This window comes from Protopterus annectens, chromosome 9.part0 (assembly GCF_019279795.1).
Source record: "Protopterus annectens isolate FY-2018-M chromosome 9.part0, PAN1.0, whole genome shotgun sequence".
NCBI lineage: Eukaryota > Metazoa > Chordata > Ceratodontiformes > Protopteridae > Protopterus > Protopterus annectens.
In genome coordinates, this window is record NC_056743.1 from 1,184,702,765 (window position 1) to 1,184,730,033 (window position 27,269).

Below are 27,269 nucleotides of genomic sequence, written 5' to 3' on the forward strand. Positions count from 1 at the left end.
TCTGACAAGTCGTCACACTTCTATTGGACTGAGGATTGGTAGACTCATGGTTCTCAGTCAGGTCCTCTATATTACCACGGCTCATAATAGGCTCACTGGACTGTTCACTCCTAGGCCAAGCGAATACACGTTGATTTTTAAAATCATCCAGGTCACGAACCAATTTCTTCTTTTTGGTTAGCAACAATTTATTCTCATAGATTAATACTTTATCAATAGTGGCATGTAGAAACACATCAGCTGTATCAACAGATGTGGTTCTCAACAGTTCTTCATATTTCAGTTCAATGGAGACATTAAGATCATTTTCAATGGGCAGAAAATAGTCAATAATTAGCTGCATATACGCTCTGCTTATATCAAGATTTATCTTCTGCCATTTAGCCAATAAATCAGGAAACGCATTCCCATATGTTGGCATGTTTAACACTCTAAGTCCACTGGGTACTATATTCATTTTTAAGCATGCTTGCATGTGTTGTCTCTGACATTGTAGCCGTTTGCTACAAAACAAATTATTCTCGATGTCTCTCATTAGCAATTTTGTTTGTACATTAACATCCACTTCAGTGGTATTCTGCTGACCTGTACTGAGTTCCATGGAAAGAAGAGGATTCGTACAAACATTTAAACAGTTCTGTAGTCGTTTATTACTGGAGCCATTGCTTTGTGTAGAGCGATTCTCATCCAAACCATCCAATGTATTGTCTGCCATGTTCACTGAGTATCCAACAAACCGATCAAAAAGATCACAAACAATGTCCAAAAGAATGGAACTCAGCGATAAACTGCACAGTAAACACAATAAAAAACACGACTCAAAAAGAAAAACTGTGCAGAAACACGGAGACACCAACAGCTAAAACAGCAATATTTTATTTTGTAACTGTAAGTGCTTTCACACCCTTCGGTGCTTCCTCAGACAATGCAAAACTTGAAAGAAGCAACTTAAATAGATCCTATACAAATTCAAACAGACCAATAAAAATTCACCTGTCATTAATGATTCATACAAATTTAAAGAGATACTAAATAAAACAAGTATAAAATACAAAATGTCACTAAAACATATACATACTAAGCTCATTTCTTAGGCAGCTTACGCCCTTTTAATGCTGGTTTAATAGAAACATTATCATTAAGACGGGAGCCCATATATGCTCCCAGTCTAAATATCCATTTCACTTCCATTGTATCAGTATAAGCATAAATACCCCCCTGCCTAATATTACTGTGTATAACTTGTACTACTTGAAACAAAAATGAATGTGTAGCGCCTTCAATTACCGTAAGCTTAGCTCCGGTCTTAATGATACTGTTTCTATTAAACCAGCATTAAAAGGGCGTAAGTTGCCTAAGAAATGAGCTTAGTATGTATATGTTTTAGTGACATCTTGTATTTTATACTTGTTTTATTTAGTATCTCTTTAAATTTGTATGAATCATTAATGACAGGTGAATTTTTATTGTCTGTTTGAATTTGTACAGGATCTATTTAAGTTGCTTCTTTCAAGTTTTGCATTGTCTGAGGAAGCACCGAAGGGTGTGAAAGCGTTACAATTACAAAATAAAATATTGCTGTTTTAGCTGTTGGTGTCTCCATGTTTCTGCACAGTTTTTCTTTTTGAGTCGTGTTTTTTATTGTGTTTACTGTGCAGTTTATCGCTGAGTTCCATTCTTTTGGACATTGTTTGTGATCTTTTTGATCGGTTTGTTGGATACTCAGTGAACATGGCAGACAATACATTGGATGGTTTGGATGAGAATCGCCCACACAAAGCAATGGCTCCAGTAATGAACGACTACAGAAGTGTTTAAATGTTCGCATTAATCCTCTTCTTTCCATGGAACTCAGTGCAGGTCAGCAGAATACCACTGAAGTGGATGTTAATGTACAAACAAAACTGGTAATGAGAGACATTGAGAATAATTTGTTTCAGAGCAAACGGCTACAATGTCAGAGACAACACATGGAAGCATGCTTAAAATGAATATAGTACCCAGTGGACTTAGAGTGTTAAACATGCCAACATATGGAAATGCGTTTCCTGATTTATTGGCTAAATGGCAGAAGATAAATCTTGATATAAGCAGAGCGATATGCAGCTAATTATTGACTATTTTCTGCCCATTGAAAATTAACTTAATGTCTCCATTGAACTGAAGTATGAAGAACTGTTGAGAACAACATCTCTTGATATAGCTGATGTGTTTCTACATGCCACTATTGATAAAGTATTAATCTATGAGAATAAATTGTTGCTAACCAAAAGAAGAAATTGGTTCGTGACCTGGATGATTTTAAAAATCAACGTGTATTCGCTTGGCCTAGGAGTGAACAGTCCAGTGAGCCTATTATGAGCCGTGGTAATATAGAGGACCTGACTGAGAACCACGAGTCTACCAATCCTCAGTCCAATATAAGTGTGACGACTTGTCAAACAGAACCTATCTGGTCCCAGGTTTTTGTGGTCATTGACAAACCAACTGAAGGAAGAAGTCTGAATGCCAGTTCTGTAGAAAATGAACCAGTGGTAAGGAGGAAAGAACAATCAAGTGTTTTTAATACAGGTGAACCAACTCTACCGCTTCCTTTTTCTTTTGGCGAGCAAATCTGTGCATGACAGAGACAATATACGCACAGGTCAGAAGCGGAAAGATATATCGCACCACAACAACGGACATACGTTGAAGAAGATGTGGGTGAATGTACAAAACGGTTAATGTGGAACCTGTCTGATTGTTCCTTGACTGCTTCTGAGATCTCTCTACTAACTAAAGGTTTGGGCTATGTGCCCTCTATTACAGCCAATGTTGATGAGACTGTACTGCAATTTAGACTGTTTGCGAGGAATATTGCTTTACATATGACATTTGGCAATATGAGTACTTCTCACAGAAATGTTTTTACTAAACCTAGTAGTTTTATGCCTAATTTTTCATCTACTTTAGACGTGTTTGTAAAAGCCTGTGAAAATGATTTGTACAGTTATTTTAATTCAAGTAAACAGGTTATGCATGATAATTTGAGTCAGGGTGAACGATTAGCACTCAGAACTTTGGAAAATAATGAGAATATTATTGTTAGACCTGCTGACAAGGGTGGATCAGTTGTAGTACTGAATAATGATTACTATGTACAATCAATGCTTAGTATGCTAGATGATTCTTTGATGTATAAGTCTGTTGAATTATGCACTATTGAAAAAATGCAACAAGATGTCTTTATGGGATTATTTGAGTGTCTTTGTATGGGATGCATTACACATGAACTCTATGCCTATTTTAATGTAGAATTCTCTTATACCGGTTGTATGGCCTACCCAAGATTCATAAAAATCTGATGGTTCCTAGTTTTAGGACAATAGCATCTGGTTCTGGATGGCTTACTAAGCCTTTATCTATATATGTAGATAAACAATTAAGAACAGTCCTTGATAAGTATTGTATAGTTCTGAAAGACACTCAGCAGTTTTACATGATTTATACATGGAATTTGGACAGTTGTTCTGTCCATCTAATATTTTGGTATCCATGGATGTTGAAGCCTTTACTTGCATTCAATAATGAAGGCATTGGTATGATTAAGAGATATCTGATAAGGATGGTGCCTTTGATGAGAAAACATGTAGATCTTATTTGCTATCTGTTGAAGTTACCTTAGATCACAAAGTGTTTGTATTTGGATTATACTATTGGCGGGAAAGTGTGACGATAAATGGGAACCAGTTGTGCCTACAGTTATGCAAATCTGGTTATGGCAGAGTGGGAATATGATAATATTAGAGAATGTATAGGCACAGACCTTATTTTTTATAGACGTTTTGTAGGTGATGTCTTTTTTGTATGAGGAAGCTGTGAGGCCTCACTTTTGAATTTTATGTAAGACATCTGAATAAGAATGGAACTCAGCGATAAACTGCACAGTAAACACAATAAAAAACACGACTCAAAAAGAAAAACTGTGCAGAAACACGGAGACACCAACAGCTAAAACAGCAATATTTTATTTTGTAACTGTAAGTGCTTTCACACCCTTCGGTGCTTCCTCAGACAATGCAAAACTTGAAAGAAGCAACTTAAATAGATCCTATACAAATTCAAACAGACCAATAAAAATTCACCTGTCATTAATGATTCATACAAATTTAAAGAGATACTAAATAAAACAAGTATAAAATACAAAATGTCACTAAAACATATACATACTAAGCTCATTTCTTAGGCAGCTTACGCCCTTTTAATGCTGGTTTAATAGAAACATTATCATTAAGACGGGAGCCCATATATGCTCCCAGTCTAAATATCCATTTCACTTCCATTGTATCAGTATAAGCATAAATACCCCCCTGCCTAATATTACTGTGTATAACTTGTACTACTTGAAACAAAATGAATGTGTAGCGCCTTCAATTACCGTAAGCTTAGCTCCGTCTTAATGATACTGTTTCTATTAAACCAGCATTAAAAGGGCGTAAGTTGCCTAAGAAATGAGCTTAGTATGTATATGTTTTAGTGACATCTTGTATTTTATACTTGTTTTATTTAGTATCTCTTTAAATTTGTATGAATCATTAATGACAGGTGAATTTTTATTGTCTGTTTGAATTTGTACAGGATCTATTTAAGTTGCTTCTTTCAAGTTTTGCATTGTCTGAGGAAGCACCGAAGGGTGTGAAAGCGTTACAATTACAAAATAAAATATTGCTGTTTTAGCTGTTGGTGTCTCCATGTTTCTGCACAGTTTTTCTTTTTGAGTCGTGTTTTTTATTGTGTTTACTGTGCAGTTTATCGCTGAGTTCCATTCTTTTGGACATTGTTTGTGATCTTTTTGATCGGTTTGTTGGATACTCAGTGAACATGGCAGACAATACATTGGATGGTTTGGATGAGAATCGCTCTACACAAAGCAATGGCTCCAGTAATGAACGACTACAGAAGTGTTTAAATGTTCGTACGAATCCTCTTCTTTCCATGGAACTCAGTGCAGGTCAGCAGAATACCACTGAAGTGGATGTTAATGTACAAACAAAACTGGTAATGAGAGACATTGAGAATAATTTGTTTCGTAGCAAACGGCTACAATGTCAGAGACAACACATGGAAGCATGCTTAAAAATGAATATAGTACCCAGTGGACTTAGAGTGTTAAACATGCCAACATATGGAAATGCGTTTCCTGATTTATTGGCTAAATGGCAGAAGATAAATCTTGATATAAGCAGAGCGTATATGCAGCTAATTATTGACTATTTTCTGCCCATTGAAAATTAACTTAATGTCTCCATTGAACTGAAGTATGAAGAACTGTTGAGAACAACATCTCTTGATATAGCTGATGTGTTTCTACATGCCACTATTGATAAAGTATTAATCTATGAGAATAAATTGTTGCTAACCAAAAAGAAGAAATTGGTTCGTGACCTGGATGATTTTAAAAATCAACGTGTATTCGCTTGGCCTAGGAGTGAACAGTCCAGTGAGCCTATTATGAGCCGTGGTAATATAGAGGACCTGACTGAGAACCACGAGTCTACCAATCCTCAGTCCAATATAAGTGTGACGACTTGTCAAACAGAACCTATCTGGTCCCAGGTTTTTGTGGTCATTGACAAACCAACTGAAGGAAGAAGTCTGAATGCCAGTTCTGTAGAAAATGAACCAGTGGTAAGGAGGAAAGAACAATCAAGTGTTTTTAATACAGGTGAACCAACTCTACCGCTTCCTTTTCGCGTAAGGAGCAAATCTGTGCATGACAGAGACAATATACGCACAGGTCAGAAGCGGAAAGATATATCGCACCACAACAACGGACATACGTTGAAGAAGATGTGGGTGAATGTACAAAACGGTTAATGTGGAACCTGTCTGATTGTTCCTTGACTGCTTCTGAGATCTCTCTACTAACTAAAGGTTTGGGCTATGTGCCCTCTATTACAGCCAATGTTGATGAGACTGTACTGCAATTTAGACTGTTTGCGAGGAATATTGCTTTACATATGACATTTGGCAATATGAGTACTTCTCACAGAAATGTTTTTACTAAACCTAGTAGTTTTATGCCTAATTTTTCATCTACTTTAGACGTGTTTGTAAAAGCCTGTGAAAATGATTTGTACAGTTATTTTAATTCAAGTAAACAGGTTATGCATGATAATTTGAGTCAGGGTGAACGATTAGCACTCAGAACTTTGGAAAATAATGAGAATATTATTGTTAGACCTGCTGACAAGGGTGGATCAGTTGTAGTACTGAATAATGATTACTATGTACAATCAATGCTTAGTATGCTAGATGATTCTTTGATGTATAAGTCTGTTGAATTATGCACTATTGAAAAAATGCAACAAGATGTCTTTATGGGATTATTTGAGTGTCTTTGTATGGGATGCATTACACATGAACTCTATGCCTATTTTAATGTAGAATTCCCTCTTATACCGAAGCTGTATGGCCTACCCAAGATTCATAAAAATCTGATGGTTCCTAGTTTTAGGACAATAGCATCTGGTTCTGGATGGCTTACTAAGCCTTTATCTATATATGTAGATAAACAATTAAGAACAGTCCTTGATAAGTATTGTATAGTTCTGAAAGACACTCAGCAGTTTTTACATGATTTATACATGGAATTTGGACAGTTGTTCTGTCCATCTAATATTTTGGTATCCATGGATGTTGAAGCTCTTTTTACTTGCATTCCGAATAATGAAGGCATTGGTATGATTAAGAGATATCTGATAAGGGATGGTGCCTTTGATGAGAAACATGTAGATCTTATTTGCTATCTGTTGGAAGTTACCTTAGATCACAAAGTGTTTGTATTTGAAGGATTATACTATTGGCAGCGGAAAGGTGTGACGATGGGAACCAGTTGTGCCTACAGTTATGCAAATCTGGTTATGGCAGAGTGGGAATATGATAATATTAGAGAATGTATAGGCACAGACCTTATTTTTTATAGACGTTTTGTAGGTGATGTCTTTTTTGTATGAGGAAGCTGTGAGGCCTCACTTTTGAATTTTATAAGACATCTGAATAACAGTAGTAGTTTTTTGTGTTTCACACACAAGATGTCTAAAACCGACATAGAATTTTTAGATGTCATGGTTTCGGTAAATAGTGAGGGTTTCTTCACTACAGAATTGTATCGTAAAGAATGTTACTGTCCTTTTTTACACAGAACCAGTATGCATCCACAACATGTTTTTTCTAGTATCGTGCATGGATAGACGTTGAGAGTAGCTAGGCTAACAGTTAGTAATGATATTTTAAAAGAGAACTTAAAAATACTTTAGTCAGAGTTTGTAGGCAGGGGATATGAGAAGAAGGCTGTATCTAAAGCTCTAAGTACTACTATGAGAAAAAGGGGTGGCAGAGCCAGACCTTATTTTTCTGATATGAAAATGCCTAATAGAAATAGTAGTAGGAGTATACAAGGGGTACCTTTGATCTTGCCATACAGTTCTGATGTTAAATATATTAGGAATGTGTTATATAAGAATTGGCATATTTTGCACACGGATCAGGACATTATAGAAATAGTTGGTCTACGTCCGAGAGTGGTCTACAAGAATAAGAATACACTATAACAACTATTATGTTATCCTAATAAAAGAAGTAGTCAATAGCCTTTTTTAAAAGGCATGACAAGATGCAATAATTGCAATTTTTGTCAGTTTATTACTGAGGAAGAATATTTTACATATCCAGACATAAACGTACACGGCAGTTTAAGGTGCAGGCTGATTGTAACACCAAGAATGTATTATGTCTCGCTCAATGTTCTACATGTGCTAAATTCTATGTAGGAAAAACAAATAGAAGACTTTGTGAGCGCATAAGGGATCATGTTTACTGTACAAGGAAAGAATTATTGCATAGTGCTTTAGCTAAGCATGTGGTAATTGAAGGCGCTACACATTCATTTTTGTTTCAAGTAGCACAAGTTATACACAGTAATATTAGGCAGGGGGATATTTATGCTTATACTGATACAATGGAAGTGAAATGGATATTTAGACTGGGAGCGCATTTGGGCTCCGGTCTTAATGATACTGTTTCTATTAAACCAGCATTAAAAGGGCGTAAGCTGCCTAGGAAATGAGCTTAGTATGTATATGTTTTAGTGACATCTTGTATTTTATACTTGTTTTATTTAGTATCTCTTTAAATTTGTATGAATCGTTAATGACAGGTGAATTTTTATTGGTCTGTTTGAATTTGTATAGGATCTATTTAAGTTGCTTCTTTCAAGTTTTGCATTGTCTGAGGAAGCACCAAAGGGTGTGAAAGCATTTACAATTACAAAATAAAATATTGCTGTTTTAGCTGTTGGTGTCTCCGTGTTTCTGCACAGTTTTTCTTTTTGGGTCGTGTTATTTTACTGTATTTACTGTGCAGTTTATCGCTGAGTTCCATTCTTTTGGACATCAGCATGCATATGTTGAAAACAGATCTATTAGCACCTGTAACATGATATTCTATAACAATATAGCAACAGCTATGAATGAAAAATTGTGCTGTGATGTAATTTATACAGATGTAACTTCAGCATTTGACAGGGTCATACTCAAAACACTGATCAATAAATTACTACAACTAGGTATTGATGTACTCTTGATAAGATGGATAGCTGCATCAAATAGGACATTGCAAGTATCATACAGCAACTGGATAGGTGAAATCCTTGCTTACAGTCAGGGTGTCCCACAGGGCTCTGTCCTAGGCCCTTACTTGTTTAGACTATATCTTTCAGACCTAGCTTTTTCATCTGAGGTGTTCTATGGTTTATATGTAGACAACATGAAATTGGGTAAACTGATTACATGTGTTACAGATAAGGCATGCCTGCAAAATAACTTGACTAAATTGACCATTTGGGCACAGGAGAATAATATGCTGATAACTACATCAAAAACTAAGCAGTTGAGATTTGGGAGACAAATTGAAAGTTGAATATTTATTACAGCACGCAGTGATTGAAACTGTAGACTTATTTAAGGACCAGGGTATATGGGTAGATTCAGCTATGTGTTTTTCTAACCATATCAACCAATTGGTTAATGACAGCTTAGAACTATAGGTTGCATAAAAAGATTTATAAAGTCTGGGAAATCAAAAATAATGAAGTCATTTTTGTTAGTTACATTAGACCCAAACTTGAGTATGGAATAACAATATGCAAACCCCATAAGAAAACAAGCATGAGTAAACTAGAAAGAGTACAGAGGAAATATACCAAGGGCATCCATGGATCTGAAAATTTAAGTTATTATGAAGTTATTATGAAAGGCTAAAATATCTGAACTTATACAGTGTCTCTTACAGATATCTAACAGGAGACCTTATGCAGGTATATAGGGCATTTAGAGACAACTACCTCTGGGAATGGTCGGGGTTATCAAAAAGTACTAGAGAATCACCAGATAACCTCTGTAGAAGATTCTATAGGAATGAGAAGTGTACTAATTGGTTCTCTGACAGAGTAGCTGATGCATGGAACAGACTACCAAATGACATTAAAGCAAATACTAGTTTAGATATTTTTAACAGCAGCCTGGGAACAAGTGTTTTGGTACACTGGCAAGCTAGAAGGGCAATAATGCCCATGCTTGAAATATTTGTATATATGTAGGAAGAAAGACCCCTTTGAGAAAGGCTTTGAATAGTTTAGAAGAAAAAGTGGGACCCTCATTCATATGGAAATTAGAGATGGCTGCTAACTGGAGCGTAATCATGAAGAAACTAGCACCTTCCTGAAAGAGAGAAGCCAAGAATAACAGAATATCAGGAATTGGGGCCCAAAAATGGATCCAAATTACGTTGTCTGGCCCCAGTAGAAAATCTTTGCCATTTACTGGCGTATACCTTCTTTGTAGATGGCGTCTGAGATGCCAGGATAATATTTCTCACTGGAGAGGGGATCCTGGACTGTGAAAGGATCACTGAAACTGGAGGGATTGAGTGGTTAGACAATGAGTCTGAAGTTTGGTAAGGGGAAGACCCCAGGGGTGGGAAATAAGATCCAGAACAGGATCCAATATCCAGGGAGGATATTTCAGATGAGACCGAAGAAGGGAGAACCATGCCTGATGAGGCCAAAGTGGGCAATGAGGATGAGAGGAGTCTTCAGGCAGTGAGCTTTCTGCAAGACCTTGGGAATTAGAGGAATAGGGGGGCTAAGCATAGAGGAGTCCCGACATCCAATTGTGAACCAGAGCATCCCTAGGTGACTCCCCCATCACGGGGACCAGGGCAAAGTAGTTGCTGCATTTGTGGTTGACTGGGGAAGCAAAGAGACTGCAGCATGGTTGACCCCAATGGTCGAATATCTGATGTGTCACTGATAGATTCAGAGGCCACTTGTGGGGACTCAGGCTAGACCTGCTGAGTTTGTCGGCCAGCACATTGGAACTGCCAGGAATGTGAGTTACAAGAAGAGAGCACTTGGAAGACCACCCATTCCCACACTCTCATGGCCTCTCTGCACAGGGCATAAGACTATGTTTCCCCCCTGCTTGCTGATGTGCCAGACAACCACCATATTGTCTGTGTGAACTACTACAGTCTGGAGAGGAAGGCACTCCTGAAAGGCTTGTAATGTTAGAAGGACTGCTCTCATTTCCAAGAAGTTTATGTGCAATTTGGTCTCTGTGGGGAACCATGTGCCTTGAACTGTCCTGCTATGAAAATGCCCCCCACCCCAACAGGGAGGTGTCTGTGGTCACCATGACCTTAGGCGGGGGAAGACAAAAGGGTCTGCCTAGATTTAGGTCCTGAGACTGAAGCCACCAAGCAAGGTGATTTCTCCACATGAATCATCCTGATGGGCATGGACATGGGATGAACCTGAGCAGATCACTGAACTGCCAGTGTTCACTGCAGAACCTGCATGTGATACCTGGTGAGTGGCACTAACTAGATGGCAGGTGCCATTGAACATAGCACTTGTAGAATTAGATGGGCTACTGGGCGCTCTAGAATCAGCAAGTGAGAGACCTGATCTTGAATAAGTTGAACTCTGCATAGGGGTTGTGCTGCAGAGTCTGACACTGTGCCCAATTAAACCCCAATAACCTCTAGGTTTTGGCACAGAGTGAGACTGGATTGGGCAGGTAGTCCATGATGCCAAGGTCATGAAAGGAGGTTGAGGGTATAACTGGTGGCCATTGACAGTTGATGCCTCGTGGGAGCCATGAGGAGCCAATCGTCTGGGTATGGAAAGACCTGAAAGCCTTGCAGCCAAAGATGAGCTGCCACCACTGCCATACATTTGGTAAACACCTGGGGGGGGGGGGCTGTGATGAGTTCAAAGGGCAGGTCTCTGAACCGGTAGTGACTGGCTCCTAACTGAAAGCACAGGTGTCTCCTGGAGCATCTTTCAATCTTGATATGATAGTATGTGTCCTTGAGATTGACTGAGCACATCCAATCGTCCTTGCGCAAGAGAGGCAGAACAGACTGAACAGTGGTCATTCAGAACTTGAACTTCTGGACTGACAGATTCAGTTCACTGAGATCCAAAACTGGAAGCAAGTCCCCAGTCTTTTTTTGGCACCAAAAAGAAGCAAGAGTAAGTCCCAAATCCTCACTGTCATGTTGGGACCTCTGGGATGGCTCTTTCTAAAAGGTCTTGAACCTCGAGATTGGCCAACTCCCTTTGGTGGGGTGGAATGTCTGGGAGAGATTTTGAAACCGGAGGGGGTTGAAAAAAGGGAATAAAAGTAACCCTTGGAAATAATCTTTAATACCCACTGATCTGAGGAGATATTTGTCCATGCTAGTGGGTGAAGGAAGAATCATCCCTTGACTGCATCCATGGCAGGACAGTTGGGCAGCACTTCAGGAAAACAGAAAGGTCTTCTTCATTCTGTGGACCCCCTCTGCCTCTGAGACAGCATCTACCATTGAATCTCCTACCCCGGCTTGTAGAAGAGGATTCTTGGGAGCATCCTGGAAGGAGGACTGAGTCCTATGGAACCAAAGTTTCTTACTACCTCTCTGAGTCTTAGAAAAAGATTGTTGTGGAGTAGAAAACTTGATTCTCACTATGAACAGAGTTTTACCCTCCTGCTCACTGCAGGTCAATGTTTCCTTGAAGGAAGGTCTGAACAAGGTCGAACCATCAAAGGGAGTGTTAGTAAAGGATGCCTTGAAGGGTTCCACAAACCCACAAAGGTGAAGCCAGACATGCCATCTAATGGCAATTCCTGTGCCAGCCATTTGAGAGGTGGCCACTGCTGTGTTGGAGATCAACCTCATTGAAGCATTAGCCAGGGAATTCAGAGTGGATAACTTAAGAGACACCAGCTTAAGACTCTCCAGAGGTAACAACTTTGTAAGAGAAGTGGTGAGTTCTGACACCAAATCCCTCTGAAGCTTGGTAAAATGTGCCATGTAGTTGGTTGCCCTCAGTCTAAATGTAGCTGAGGCAAACACGGGCTTTCCAAAAAAGGTCAATTGCCCGAGACTCTGTATTCGGATGGACCGAGGAGCTCTGCTGCTCTAGCTCTTTCTTAGTAGCGGTGGCCACCATGATGGCATCAGTGAGGAATCCCTTACTCCAAAAAGCCTTATCTTTGTGGGGGACAGAGGAATACGTCCACCATTTTATGTACCAGTTCCACTGTATCTGGCTTCTTCCAAGCCCTGCTGGCAATGAGATCCACAAGCTCATTGGCATGGGGGTGCACTCAGGTAGAAGATAGGCCCATCCCAAAGGCCTTCAGGAACAGGGATTCCTCTGAAGAAGGGGTGGGGGAAGACCAGCTGCTTCTTTGCTTGAGAATTTTGAGGATGTCCCCAAAGGACATGTCCACAGACAAAAGCCTGGGAGATCCATCTCACTCCTCAAAATCTGTGTCCTCAGCGAGGGACTGTCTAGGGGAGTCCAGGTATCTCCTCTTACACATTCTCTTCTGAGGGGTTCCTCCACGATGGGTTTGGGGAGGACTTGGAAGAGACAGGGACCCCAAGTTGGGCAGTACCTGTCTGAAGGCACTTGCAGGAGGACTGACCCTGGAAGGATGATGAAGCCTCACCACCCAAAGTTGAGAGGGGCTGGGGGGGACCTACCGATGAAGAAGAGGTGACTGCCAAGCTGTAGAAGCTCCTCTCTACTGCCCAGAAGGCCATTGGCCTAGACAAGGCTCTCCTCTCTTCTCTTGTGGCCGCAGCCACCTGGGAAGGGAAAAGGCACCCTGATGCAGCAGAAAATCTCCCAGACAATATCAGCCCCAAGCTGTCCAGCACTGAAGCCCCAAAGGGAAGAGAGCTGTCTGAAAATTCCAGGCATGACCCCACCCCTAGGGAACCAGCACCAACCTTATGGGGCCAAGGTGCAGCATATTCCATGACCAGCGGAACAGAGCCCACCAGGGACCCTATCGGTGTTGAGAAAGGAAGGATGCCAGACACCTTTGGCCTCCCACAAGGAATGCCTGATCTTGGCATTCCAAACCCATTTGAGTCAGAAGAGGACAGTAAAGTCCCATAGATGGAGAAGGTCCCCTAGCAACTAAACTGGAGATGGCAACAAGCCCAACTTGATTTGGTGCTTCAGGAAACTCCTTATCATCCTATTGTATCTATGGTTAGCAAGCTTCTGGAAGACATGGTAGAATGTCCAGACTTTGCCGGAAATCCTGTCAATGCCCTACAATCCCGGGGGGGGGGGGGCTGGCTCCAATGCATTGGATCTGATCTCTTAGACCTGGAGGGGGAACTGTCAATGACTATCGGATCTGACAGAACAATTGGATCCGAAGCCCTGGGAGGATCTCACGCCTTAGCTGGTGTACCAGACAGATTAAGCAAATGGGTCGGATCCAGAGAAGGTTTGTGCCGAGTCAGATCCGAAAGCCTCTGAGGCACCAAGGACTCATATCTGAGAGATAGATCTAAGGCTCTCAGAGTGGAAGAGCCCAGATCCAAAGCCAAGAAGGCTGGGCACGGATCTGTGGATCTGCAATCCGAGCACTTCACCTTTTCTGAAGCAAAATGAGACCCCTTAGAGGGAGGGGAGTCTCTTCTTAGGGTCCTGAGCAGCTTTAGAGGGAGAGTCTGAAGTCAGTGGACCACCCTTAGCTAACCCCTTTAGTAATAACTTGTTTCTACACTCCATGAGAGCCCTGGAGTTGAATGTGGCACAAATGTCACATTCAACCTCCAGGTGAGGATTTCCCAAACAGTAATCACACTCCTCATGCAAGCTGGAATGAGGCATTTTCTGACCGCACAAGGAACACCTTTTAAAATCTGAAGGTTTATCCGCCATTACAAACCCAACATACACTAGAGAAGTTAAGAAAAGAAAGGGTGTTTTTGTTTTGTAAATGCTAGGGGAGAAAAAAGGCGAGAGAACCAAAAGCTAAGAAGGGTAGAAAAAAGGGAGAAAGAGGTGCCCTACACAGTAGCTATGGGAGGGGAGGAAAACTAGGATAGAAAGGAAATACCACTTTCACTCACTCAGAAGAATTAAAAAGAGAGGTATCTACCACAAGGAAGCTTGAGCCCAGATCACATCCTATGCATTCAACGGCAAACGAGATCTGAGGGTTACAGATCAGCAGGTGATTGTGGGAAGGGGAGGAGCTTGAGCTCTGGATCTGTCCATCAGTTGCCAGCTCGGATCCAAGGTCAGATCCAAGACCCATCCCTGATGAATAATGACATGGATAGCATCAGATCAATATTTATTCCTTATCATAATACCTTCACTTTTTTTTAGAATGCCTGTTACAGTAAAAACATATATACCTGGACAGAACTAGTTTTCAGTCACTGTTTTTAGCCATGTTTCACAAACAATAACAACATTGCTGTTGTGGGAACATAACAATAAAAATACTTTAATACTAATGCTCCTAGCATTAATAACCTTCAGATATGCATCAAATGTTGCTGTCTGTAAAACAGTAAATTTTTGGCCTGGTATAAACCCTGTCTTGTGTTTGTCATATATTGCAATATATCTGCTACGAAAATTCTCTTCCCTGGTCTTGAAAAGTACACATCATCCTGCCTAAATACGTGTGCCTTAGGCTTGGATGCTCTACAGACTTCCATTTTTTAATGGCCATGCTTATCAAGTACGTATTTATCCCAAAAAATCTCTTCATTTCCGGTAACCTCTCCTTTCCATATGTGATTTGTAAAAAATATGTCCAAACTACTGTGAACACTATGCTAAGAGGGCTTTAAATTCCCTACTAACAGTCAAGGTGTCCTTCTAGATTAAATCATTTGTACCAACATGAATAAAAAAAGATCCACATTTATTTACATTAAGGCATTCTAAGGCTTTTCCTCACATCTTGTATTTTTGTTCTTGGCAAAATAACATTATTCAATGTTCATTATCTTCTCTGCAATGTAATTAGTTCCTCTAATAATTGACTGTCAGATTACAAGTATATCATTTCTGACCAGATCAAAAGAATCTTCTTGTACTACAGTAATATCTGCTTTATCAGTTGTTATAATAGATTACAAGTATATCATTTCTGACCAGATCAAAAGAATCTTCTTCTACTACAGTAATATCTGCTTTATCAGTTGTTATAATATTGGATGATCTTCATCATTACTCTTATTAATCCCAATGTTTTCAATGCATATTACATTTCAACAGACAATTTTCATTTGGCAGACTTTGTGCATCCACAGCTTGAGCCTTTATTGTCAACTTCAGTGTTTCTCCTCTTTTTTCATACAGTAATGTTCTTCAGTTCTCACAAGTTCAGTTTTGATTTCTTCCTTTTCACCTGTCCCTTGCCTGTTTTTTCTACCTTACCTTTTGGAAAAATGATGCCTTCTTCTATAGACTGAAGGTTTTCTGAGAGTGTAATGCTATCATTCCCTGTAATCTGTGTGTTACATAATGAAGCAGGGTACATTTTAATATGTATTCTCTGCATTATAGACATTAATCAGTTTCTTCATCTTCCGTGTTATCTTGTGAACGTCTTCCTTTGTTTTTTTTATTTTCTTGTGTGTGCTCTGATTCCCCAGATTGCTGAATACTTGTATACTGAATTCAAAAGTTGTCTTTGGTAATATGTGTAATATGGGTTGAGTGATCTGTACTGATGATAGCAACTTTCTTCCCTAAATGTTTTCTATTTTTACACTATATACACTTTGCCTAATAATATTTATCCAATCAAGCCAGTCGTTAACAGATGTAAAAACAATTAATTAATAAATAAAAAAACATTTTTGAGGCTGCGCCAATTGCACAAATGCAATCATCATCAGTAAGTCTAGGTTTACTACTAATAGTGGTAAGCAAATCATCCAACTTTCAACATGAGGAACACAGGTCACCAGTATTACCAGGTGTTACCTTAAATATAAGTAAGCATTTAGTACACTGTACAAGATACCTAATACTTTAGCAAATCATTAATGGCATACTCATTTAAAGAATCAATTCTAAGCTGCAAACAAATAAAGAATTCTAAAAGAAAAGGATAATCAAAATCAGTTACCACAGAATTCGAAGAGATTTTAAGTCAACTTCCATGCAAAAAATCATACAAAATATACAGCTAAATATTAAATTAAGTAAAGTCATTCTGACCTACAGTACCAGGTGTGCCAGTCACACAAAAGCTAGATTTCCTTCAGACTCACTATCGTTCGCACTTGTACTTCTTTACAACAGAAAAGATCAATAAATTACAAACCAGCACACAACTGTTTCAGATAAGTTCTGGATTTTTGGGAATGGACTGAGCATATGGAGGATTAATGGGATAGATAAAGACTACATACCACAAAGTTTTTTTTGGGGTGGGCCATAGGTAGTGTCTGTTTGGCAGCTACTACCAAAAGAGTGGAATATTCAAAACTATTAGGAAACATTTTCAGGAACTCATATACATTTTAAATACAATCGTACATAAGGAAGAAAGATGAATTGCACCTAAGCAAAGCTAAGGAGCCACACCTTCTAAGCATGGTTCATACTGAAGCAGTGGTGGTCAAGAGTCCTAAGGTGCACTGACTGTGAGGTAGGAAGAGTAACCAAGGAAGGCCAAGGAAATCAGGCAAGGATGTTGTGCTCAAAGAACCCACCACCAAAAAAAAATCACATAGATGATCTTACAACCTTATTTCTTAAGACATCTGTACTAATGATCTGACAGACATATGCAAAATAATGTACGCAGCAGCAGCCGGCAGTTCATCTGACTCAGTATAACAATTTCTCCAGATGATCTATAAATCACATTTAATCTGTTCATTTAACTGGTGTGGTAGCAGTAGGACTGTCTTAATGAGTGGGTTCCACTCCTGACATTTCTTTGCTGTGGGTACCAAAGTAGTGAAAGGTAGAAATTGTTCTGGTCATTTCACTAGCATGAGAATGAAAGGAGTCTGTTAATAATGAGGGTGTGTAACCTTATGGGTATAATCTGGCTCAGGTATTTAGTATGGTATACCTAAGCTGTGGCTGGACTACTTGTATGGATTTACATTGTAAAGACCATTACAGAGACATGGAGGTCACCATGTTCCCAAAATGCAGCCATAGTGCAATAAGTGAGCAGTGTACTTTGTCGGTGTGAGAAAGATGGTATGACTCATCTTACCTTATCCAAATATTTTGGGAGAAGTTCCGAAAGTAACTGTGAAGAGTTCGGACTCACTTCTGAAGGTTTCAGAATGGCACAATTCCCTAAACACATTAGTAAGAAAAATTAGTAAATATTTTAAACATATATATGCAATTACAAAGAACCATTTAATGCAATTCAGAGAGATTCCACTTGTTCCACATTGTCTGCTTGTTTCTCTACTTATAAGGTAAGCTTTCTCTACCAATATTCATCCTCATCCTACCAAAACGTCTGCAGAACTGACATGACGCCAACTACTGAACTGATGCAAAATGGACATGCCAAGGGACTGGATTTTTTTTTTTTTTTTACTTATTTAAAAGCAAGTGACAGGAATGCAAAGGCCCCTTTTCAGCTATGACCCTTTGCAATAAAAACACAGCAAATGTCTTAAGTCTTAAGGCTAACATGTCATATAAACAGTCAGAACATCATCGGAAGAAAAAATAGAAAAGGACTGTGTGATAGTGTACAAAAACAAGGCAAGTTACAGATCTGGCAAATGATCATCTGCAGCTAATGTTGACACCTACATAGGTAAACAAAACTTGGGGTGGTAGTACCTTATATTTAACTAGAGTGTGCTGCAGTAACAGTTACAGAGTTTGCAGTGGGGAAAGGTTTAATGATTGTTCCAAACTGGTTATATCTGGCTACACTCCTCATAAGCGCTTTTGTCTTAATCAGAATACTTCATCTGATTTGACAGTTAGGATCTATACACAATGACAGACAGTTAGCTCCACAACTTGGGAACACTTCAGAAAGTGAAGAGGTTAGATCAGAGTAAAAAAAACAACCATGAGAACTTCTCAGATTCTTATTTTTGTTATAATATGTCCTAGGTTGGGACAGTGTTTCATATGTATTATTTCTTTAATCAAACATCAATACTCAACTGCAGCTCTTTGTTCTAAGGAAAACAAATTAGCATTATGAAGGGTGGCATAAAGGTATTCCAGAGCTGGAACATTCATCATGAATCTGCCTTACGTTTTCAAGCCGACATGTTGTTTGTAGCCATCTCATAGTGAAACAGCAACAATCACTGGCAGGTGTCATTCAGATGTTGATAGGGAGTACACCTTTTCCCAGTGCAGTTTTGGCCACAAGAGTCAAAAAGTGTGCCATTCTTATAGAAGCTGCTAAGATGAGCATTCACCATAGCTAGGAGCCTGTCGACATGAGCACAAAGAGATAAGTAAGGCTTTTATCATATCCCATTGTATCTGAAGTTTGGTAGCCACTTTGGGGTATTCAGCTCTGCACTGATCATTTAATTCATCATAGCCTAGTGATGCTTCCAGGCATTTCTGTAGTTATATCCTACTGACTCCTCTAGATGTCAAATTCTACTTGTTCATATTTGCATTAATAATCCCTAAACCATGCTACATACAAGGTATTAAGAAGATTTTAGCTTAAAGCTTTCATGCTGGCAAACACATCTATATTAATATTTGACCTGTATCCTGTGAAACTATAGAGATATCGAATATTAATTGTATACTAATTTGTACTGTAATAATGACATCCATGAATTCTCCCTATCAGCATTTTAGGCAATGTGGTATTTGCAAGATATGGTCTGGCTGACAACTTATTTCTGTAACCCATCTTTGTTCTTAGTGACGAGTCCTTCCCCAGGATTCACTAATCTTCCATGTAAGACTAAATTAGTCTTACATGGAAGAGCCAGTCTAACAGTAAGATGGCAGCCCGCCATGCATATCAATGAGGGCGGGCTGCCTCAACTCTATAACTAACATGGAGCATGGACGAGTGTAGGGGGCATGTCGGACTGCCGATCAGTCCAAAAATCCACGCCCCTGCAAGTTTGAAACTCGGGAAATGTCTAGTTACATGAGCAACTCCGCTCATATATGTGCATTCTAACACTACACTCCCCCATATAGTAAACCCCGTACAAATAAAAGTAAAATAATTTTTTTTTCATTTCCGATATAGCTGCCCGTATTTGCGCGAGTTTGCCCATTGCTTAGCTACAGTTAGCAGTTTAGACACCGAAGAGGATAATAAGAAAAATATATGCAAATTAAGCGAAATGGCAATAGCATAGTGGTTAGAGCCTTTGCACAAAGAGGAGGCTTTACCGGTTCGAGTCCCACCACTACAGTTTTCATTTTCTGTTGGACATCTGTATAAAAAAATATTTCCTGACAGGTATTATTTAAAGTTTTATAAAAAGCGTTGAAATGTTATATGTAGTAGTGAACGAATTTTTTTTATATATATATATATATATATATATATATATATATATATATATATATATATATAGGAAGGTGAAATGGTTATGTATACTGATGCATGAATAACTTATTTTAAGCAATGTAAAGCACTGCTAAGCATATTTTACCAGTATTGAGCATATTTATATTTAATTGCTCATAGCTGAGCACTACCGTTAACTAGCGCAATGTCTTTGTGCAGAGCTGTGCATCGCGCAAACTAGCGCAAACTGAACATGTTTGCACATAGCTGCGCACCGTGCTAACCAGCGCAATGTTGGGCAACATCAGGTAACGTCGAGCAACGTCGGGCAATGTCGAGCAATGCCAGGTAATGTCAGGCAACGTTGGGCAACGCTGAGCAAATTTGGGCAAAGCTGAGCAAAGTCGGCTAAACACGGCCACACCTCCTTTACTGTACCTTAACCATTCAGGTTTGGCCAGTAGAAAAATAAAAAACAGTGACAGGGCTTGAACTCAGGATACTGTACACTATAGTCACAGTACATAACCACTAAGCCATGACAGCATTTTATAACCATGCGCTTTCAACAGACATGTATCTATAAAAGGAATATTAAACATTGCTAACATCAGCTAAGCAGGTGTACCTACAGCTGAGTTTTTTCAAAACTGGCCAATCACAAATAAGTGCGGGAAATGAGGCATATTTAAGCTCCACAGGTGGGAATAATTGCCTTAACTGGTTGTAGCTCCCTTCTGCAGTCAGCATGGCCAGTGTTGGAGAAGAGACTTGATTTTGAGTGCAACATTGGGGCATTGAGGAGACCAAAGTAATGGTTTGGCTCCTTGTCCACAATCATGAGGAAAGACTCCTGCAGGGCCAGTACCAGGGCACCTAATACAAAACGGAGGCCTGGAACTGTCTAGCTCATGATCTCACCAGTGCCACTGGCGTTCCTCGGACTGGTGAGCAGGTCAGGCACCATTACTCTGACCTGAAGTGACATAAGGAGGATCAACTGGACCAGTGGATCCAGGAGGCCCGTGGGATGGCAAATGCCCCACTACTGAGTAAGTAGCCATTGTATTAAGTATTTAAAAATTGCTATTCTTGTCTATACTATGGATAGGTATGTCTCATTATCACTGCATTTACTTCACAGCTGCAGGTGTCTGGGCTATGAATCAGCAAGCCCATGAAGATAGGCTGCAAAGGCTGCGTCACCAGGCAGGTTAGTAATTATTCTGCATGTACTGTTATATAAAATACATGAGAGAGCCTTCAAAAAAGTGTTTTAACCCAATAAATAAAGGTATAATAATTCTTTAATAATTATTCTGCATGTACTTTTATATAAAATAAATGAGAGAGCCTTCAAAAAAGTGTTTTAACCAAATAAATAAAGGTGTAATAAATCTTTAATAAAGGTATAATTCCTGGAGTGCGTCTGTGTGATTTTCTTTGATATGTTGTTGTACTGTTGTATTTTAGAAATAGTACTGTTGTATTAAGCAGTGTTAGTTAACCCACACTTGGGTAGGCCCATATAAAGTGGATGAAGGGAGTGCCAGTAGCTTTTATGCATATTTACAGCCCTTAACTGTTGGTTCATGCCCAGCATGTATAGGTTAATCTGGCCCATGATTTGGTATTGTGTTCCCCAGAAATGTCAACGTGCTGCCAGAAATGTAGGGTGCTGTTAACATATAACTGATAATTTCACCTGAACATATCTAGATAATTATATAAAAGTAGAGCTGTCAGTGTACCATCTCAGCAGTAGTGTGTGTGAGCAACTCTCAAAATATGTAGCAGTAACATCTGCATCCTGGACAGTTTGTATGTCAGATACAGCTCATGTATATAATGATCTAGCAAAATCCAATTGCACAATAGAAGGACATTGGGTAGTGTAATAATACATGTAAGGGACATATAACTGCAGTTAATAGGAATGTAGTGTAAACTAGAAGGATATATAAGTTAATTGAGCTATCTTTTCCACCCTACTATATGTGCATAAAAAATGCAGTTGCACACGTCAATGGGTATGTCTAATCTCAAAACATTTGTTGGGACATATGTCCTATTGGTTTATAAATATTTGCATTCATTTCTATGCATGTGCCCTGTTCAAATACCACAATATTGGTGGCCTGTTGCCATCAATTAAACCTGCATGCTGTTGTAATATCCACTTTTGTCCTATATATGCATGTGTTATGCTTGCTTTTCAACTGTTGAAACTCTGGTGTGTTGGGTTAATGGGAATACTTCTGCATGCTGTTATAACTAACTGGGAATGCTGTTGACTGTTACTAACCTATATCTTTATTAAATTCTCCAAAACATAGTTCGTATGGGAAGGCCGGTCCCAGCAGACCCACCTGTCCCACCTCAGCTGGCCATGGCACCTGGCACTAGCAGGTCCAGTGCCCAGCCTGGGACCTCCTCCTCCATTGGCCCTGTGCCACCTTCGGGTGGAAGCACTGCAGGGGGTGGAGCTCGGGCCCCCCCATGCAAGCATGGGTGGAGGAGGGCCACCTATCACCCTTTGAACAGTCTGGGCTGTGGTGCGTAGAGAGATCGAGTGTTCTGTTGCAGAACCTCTAAGCCAGCTTGAGGCACGCGTGGCGCAACTCCCGGGTCAGCCTGCCCCTCCTACACAGCCCCCAGCACAGCAACCCTCTAGGCTGTGAAGGTGCAGTGGTGACTGCCCATGGGTGGGGATCTCAGTTCCACTGTTGCCATCTGTGGGTTCATGGGCTTGCGATTTCCAAACATCCCTCCCCGTCAATGGTGTTCACCCACCATTTGTCATATTCTGCCCCTGTATGCATTTTGTTTGACTTGTCTGTTTACCTCCAACCTACCTCCCCAAATATACCTACTTCCCCTACCTCACATTCCACTCTCACCTGAAAATAAAAAAAGGGCAATCTGCTCCCAAAAAAAAAAATATGCCCCATACAATAGCTGCCCATTTTGCACACATGTCCCCTGGACACATAAAATGTAATTTAATTGGCATTACAACATACTTTGTTGTCCTCACCCCTGTCTCAGGGTTGAAGGTTTCATATTTAGCTCCAAATTTATTCCATATGCACAGCTGTTGCTGTTAAAGAAATGGGCAGCTATGGACCTTCCCTACACCTGTCCTGCACATCCCAAGCTATTTTCCCTACTGTCTTTCCCTCTTTGTGCCCCTTTTTCACCACTTTCCTATCTCCCCCATTTTTCTTTTCTTTCAAAGAAATGAGCGCGGGGGTTAGCGGGAGTAAGCGCTATTAAGCAGTAGTTAGCGGGTTTGCGCTAGTGTGCGCTTGTTTGCTCTTAGTTAAGCATCGCACAAACCCGCTTACAACTGCTTAAAAGTGCCTTAGTCACTCTGTATGTGAAGGCACTTGTTCTGCTCAGCAGCAAAATAAAACACCTCTGTCAGTTTCAAACCCCGGACCTTGTACACACTACAGTGCATGAAGTACCACTAAGCCACGGTAGATATACAACAAGTTGTGCTGAAATAAATATATCATGCATCAGAATGAGTGAATGTAAAGGAAAAATATGAATGCCATACCACACAACTTGTTCTGTGGATCTTTACCAACAGTTGTTGTGGGATTACATTACATGACCGTGATAAAAGAAGCAGCCATTCTAGCAGGAAATAATGTCACACCATCACTTTACAACCCCCACACAGTATCATAGCAGGACAAGCACTGGCATATCTGTTTAGGGCAGAAGCCATACCTCCCAACTGTCCCTAATTTTCAGGGATGTCCCTGATTTTGAAACAAAATTTACCTCTGTCCCTCTGAATCCCTCCGAAAACTACTGATTTGGCCAGAAAGGTGGTGAATTACACGTAATAAGTAATGACAATAATTAAGAGTTATACACTTTTACTTCAGAAAAGGTGTATTAATCCATATGCTCTGGTTCTCTCAAAGTCTCAACTTAATGGCACTAATATTTTAAAGGTGTCCTTGACTTTTTCTCTACTTTTCCCTGAGTCTGTTCAAATATGTACCTGAGTGTTTGAGAGGTCTGGCAGAGGCAGAAACACAGAGGCATATCAGCCTTTGTGCTGTTGCACACTGTGCAAATAGCTTTGGAAGGAGTTCCAGAAGCATACCCTTATGTAAGAATACAACACTGAAATACAAAAGGATGTAGCCATGTACTGGTAGCAACCAACTGTAACAATGCCATTGCTCTAGTGCTGAAAAGACCTGTGTGGTGCACAGACAAAGAATAACAGGCTAATCTCTGTCCACCATGTGAATAGGTCCACAGTTGGGAGTTACGCAGACAGACTACTTGCCTTGATAAACTAACATGTACACAGCAACCCTGTAAGTCCAGCAAGATAACATTCACACAATAATACGTACGCTCTCTGTACTTCTGCACCCCTGCCCAAATGTAGAATATACCTGTGTGTGCAGGGTCTACCAAGGATGTAGGTAAGCATACTCACAGTACTGAAATGTGTCCAGTTTTCTTGAGCAGCTTGTGCTAATGTCAACACTAAAAAAGCACAAACTATTTAGAACCGAGTAAATGAATATTCACAGTATAGCAGTTCTCAAACAATTATTGTGCCAAAGGAATACATCTCAATAACTAGCTTTGTATGGCAGTTAATTGTAAAATTTGAAAAGAAAGTGCATCCTCCCATGTATCTTGGGTTAGCATTTTGAGGGGTGAGTACATTTCTACACTGACAAGTGTGTACTGGAAGCAGCAACATTTAGGTCTGAGTACAAAATGTGAATCACTGGCTACACCCCTGGCTTCTAATATAAGAACTATACCAACCTTCTGTCTTAACCAATGATGTCCACAGCAAACAAGGATGATCTCCATCTTGGAAAACTGAGGGCCATGCCTACCTGAGTTAGCAATTTATAGTACTGGGTTGCTATGACAGTGATTACAGCAATTACTACACAGCAGGCTGCATGCAATTAGCAAATGGTGGCCACTAATTGGTGCAGAGGCCATCACATGCTCATGTGCAAATACCTACAAAAGCAGACTGCAATCGCTGCCAACAAACTCACTCTATTGCAGAGTCTGACAGAGAGAGAGAGAGAGAGACACAGAGAAAAGGAAAAAGAAAAATAAATAATACCAAATAATACAAAGGAAAGGTATGTGACACATGTATTTACTGGCGTGTAGTAGATGTTTTTGAAGAGTAGTCTACATAATGTGAACCATTCATATGTGGCAGCAGTACTTATCTATGCACAGATGCCTGCTTAACTACTGCTATGGACAATACAGTGTACATCTGGCGGCAGTGGGACATACCTGTGAAATGTGTAGCTCAGCATTAAATGTCAAAGATCTGATCCATGTTATCTGTGTTCTGTACAGTAGTGTGTCCAATGGCTGTTGGGGGATTAGCGCTGCCATTATATAAACATGGGTGTGACAGAGCAACACATGCATGATAGTCATATTAAAGTGTAGCTTAGCATTGGCAACTGCTGTAGCAGTCTAGTATGCTTATCTAGCATTTGAAGCTATATATACCCCCTGTAATGTTAGTGTGTGTTCACATGTGACACCTGTTTGTGTTGCAGCAAGGCCCAACAGTTCAGCTGTGAGGTCCAGGGACTTACAACAGTGTGGACCTTGTGTGTGTATGCCACACACATACAGAGAAATATATGTGTGTCATATATATATATTCACATCTGTATATGTGCATAGAGCAGGGGACATATTGCAACTGTTTGTGAAGTGTGGAGATATATATATGTTGGTGAAGGTTAGTATGCACATTTTTGTATGTAGGTTTTAGTGTGTGGCAAACAAAACAGCATACAGTGCTGGTATATGACATGTGGTGGTTAAACAGTGTGGGTGGTTTGTTCAGTTTGCAATGTTGAAGCCAGTGAGGCCTGCTAAAGCTACCTGGGCTGTGAACACTTTCAATGCATTTACCACAAGACTATGCAATATTATTACATTACTGTACACCTCACATCCTTTGTATAATTGATATTTTCACTATGAAAGGTGAAATGTATATGTGCCTACATATATATGTATATGTACACCAATGGATATGTATATACATATATATATATATATATATATATATATATATATATATATATATAGATAGATAGAGAGAGTCATATATACTCATACACACCTACATCTACTTGTTGCAATAGATTCTCTGTACTGTTGACTGACTGTGATGGTCAATGTGTTTGTGAATACGTCAAAGAGGTGTATTTGTGGGATAGCTTAGTGGGAAACTGTTCATGTCATGGTATTATGGGTCCTTGCTTTGATCCCAGCAAAAGCTGTGTATTCTGTTGCTAGACAGAAAAAGTGCTATGGCATGCAGTGTGATTAAGTCCCTTGGTTTTAACTGGGGTGTGTCATTGGAGGCTAAAGCACTACATCTATGAATATTGATTGGTACTGATGTTGAATCCAAATCCTGTGTGTACTGTAGTACTACTTGAAGCTCTGGGCCTGTACAGCAAAGTATGGTGTATGTCCACATTGCTTGCATCCACTGTTTTGTGTGGTCTCTGTATTCATCACAGATTACATTCCTCAAGATTAAGGTTTTTTAAGTACTGACACACAGTACTGTATAGTACACACGTAAAGCTTATCTGGGTTGTCATACCTTTGTGTCCTGTAATTATGTCTGATGTGTGTGTGGGTATGTCTGTAACATGTCCTCCGTCATATGTGTGGTAAAACATATAACTGTGTATCTAGCAACATTTATAGTGGACTACAGCAGTATGCAACCTATATTCCCAATTGTGCACATATTTTGGCCACGGGTTTGCCATTAAAAAGTTGTGTGGTATAATAGTAATACATTTACTGGACCTTACACTCATTGTGATGGATGACATATTTCTTTACACATCAGCTTGATGTATATCTGCTGTGGCTAGGTGGTGCATTGTGTTGCATACAGTGTGCCAGGTACTCTTGTATAGTCTTATATAGTGATTTTATTTTGTTGCTGTGCAGAACATGGTTCATTAGATAGATTGAGCCAGGCACTTTCAAGCAGTTGTGGGGTGAGCAGTGATAAGTGGTAGTTAAAGTGTTTCACTCTCAGTTAGCTAATAGGTTGCTATATATGGCAGTTCATTGATATCTGTACTGTATAATGTTAAATGTGCCATATGACTTGCTCAGACATATTTTTTCTTTATGTCTTCCAAGGATCATGGCACATCACAGAAATTTCAAATGTGTAGTGAGTGAAGTTCAGTTCAGGGAATTGGTTAGCTCTAAGGAGAAAAAAAAATTATTAAATGAGCTCTGTTGCACCCTTCCTCTTAATTATGACCAAATAATTATTCTTTGTTTGATTGGATTGGATTGGGGTTGGAATCAATCCTTTATATATATATTATA

At 39.6% G+C, this 27,269-nt stretch overlaps 1 protein-coding gene across 7 annotated transcripts in view; it reads right to left on the reverse strand.

Annotated features, from left to right (window-relative positions):
• The window catches only part of ALDH3B1 (aldehyde dehydrogenase 3 family member B1), a 1,341,938-nt gene that overhangs the window by 411,488 nt on the left and 903,181 nt on the right, over positions 1-27,269 (reverse strand). For all 7 annotated transcript variants that reach the window (XM_044084078.1, XM_044084076.1, XM_044084080.1 and 4 more), the window contains one exon: positions 17,601-17,686. In XM_044084078.1, the coding sequence (XP_043940013.1) occupies positions 17,601-17,686 (86 nt within the window). The remainder of the gene's footprint in view (positions 1-17,600; positions 17,687-27,269) is intronic.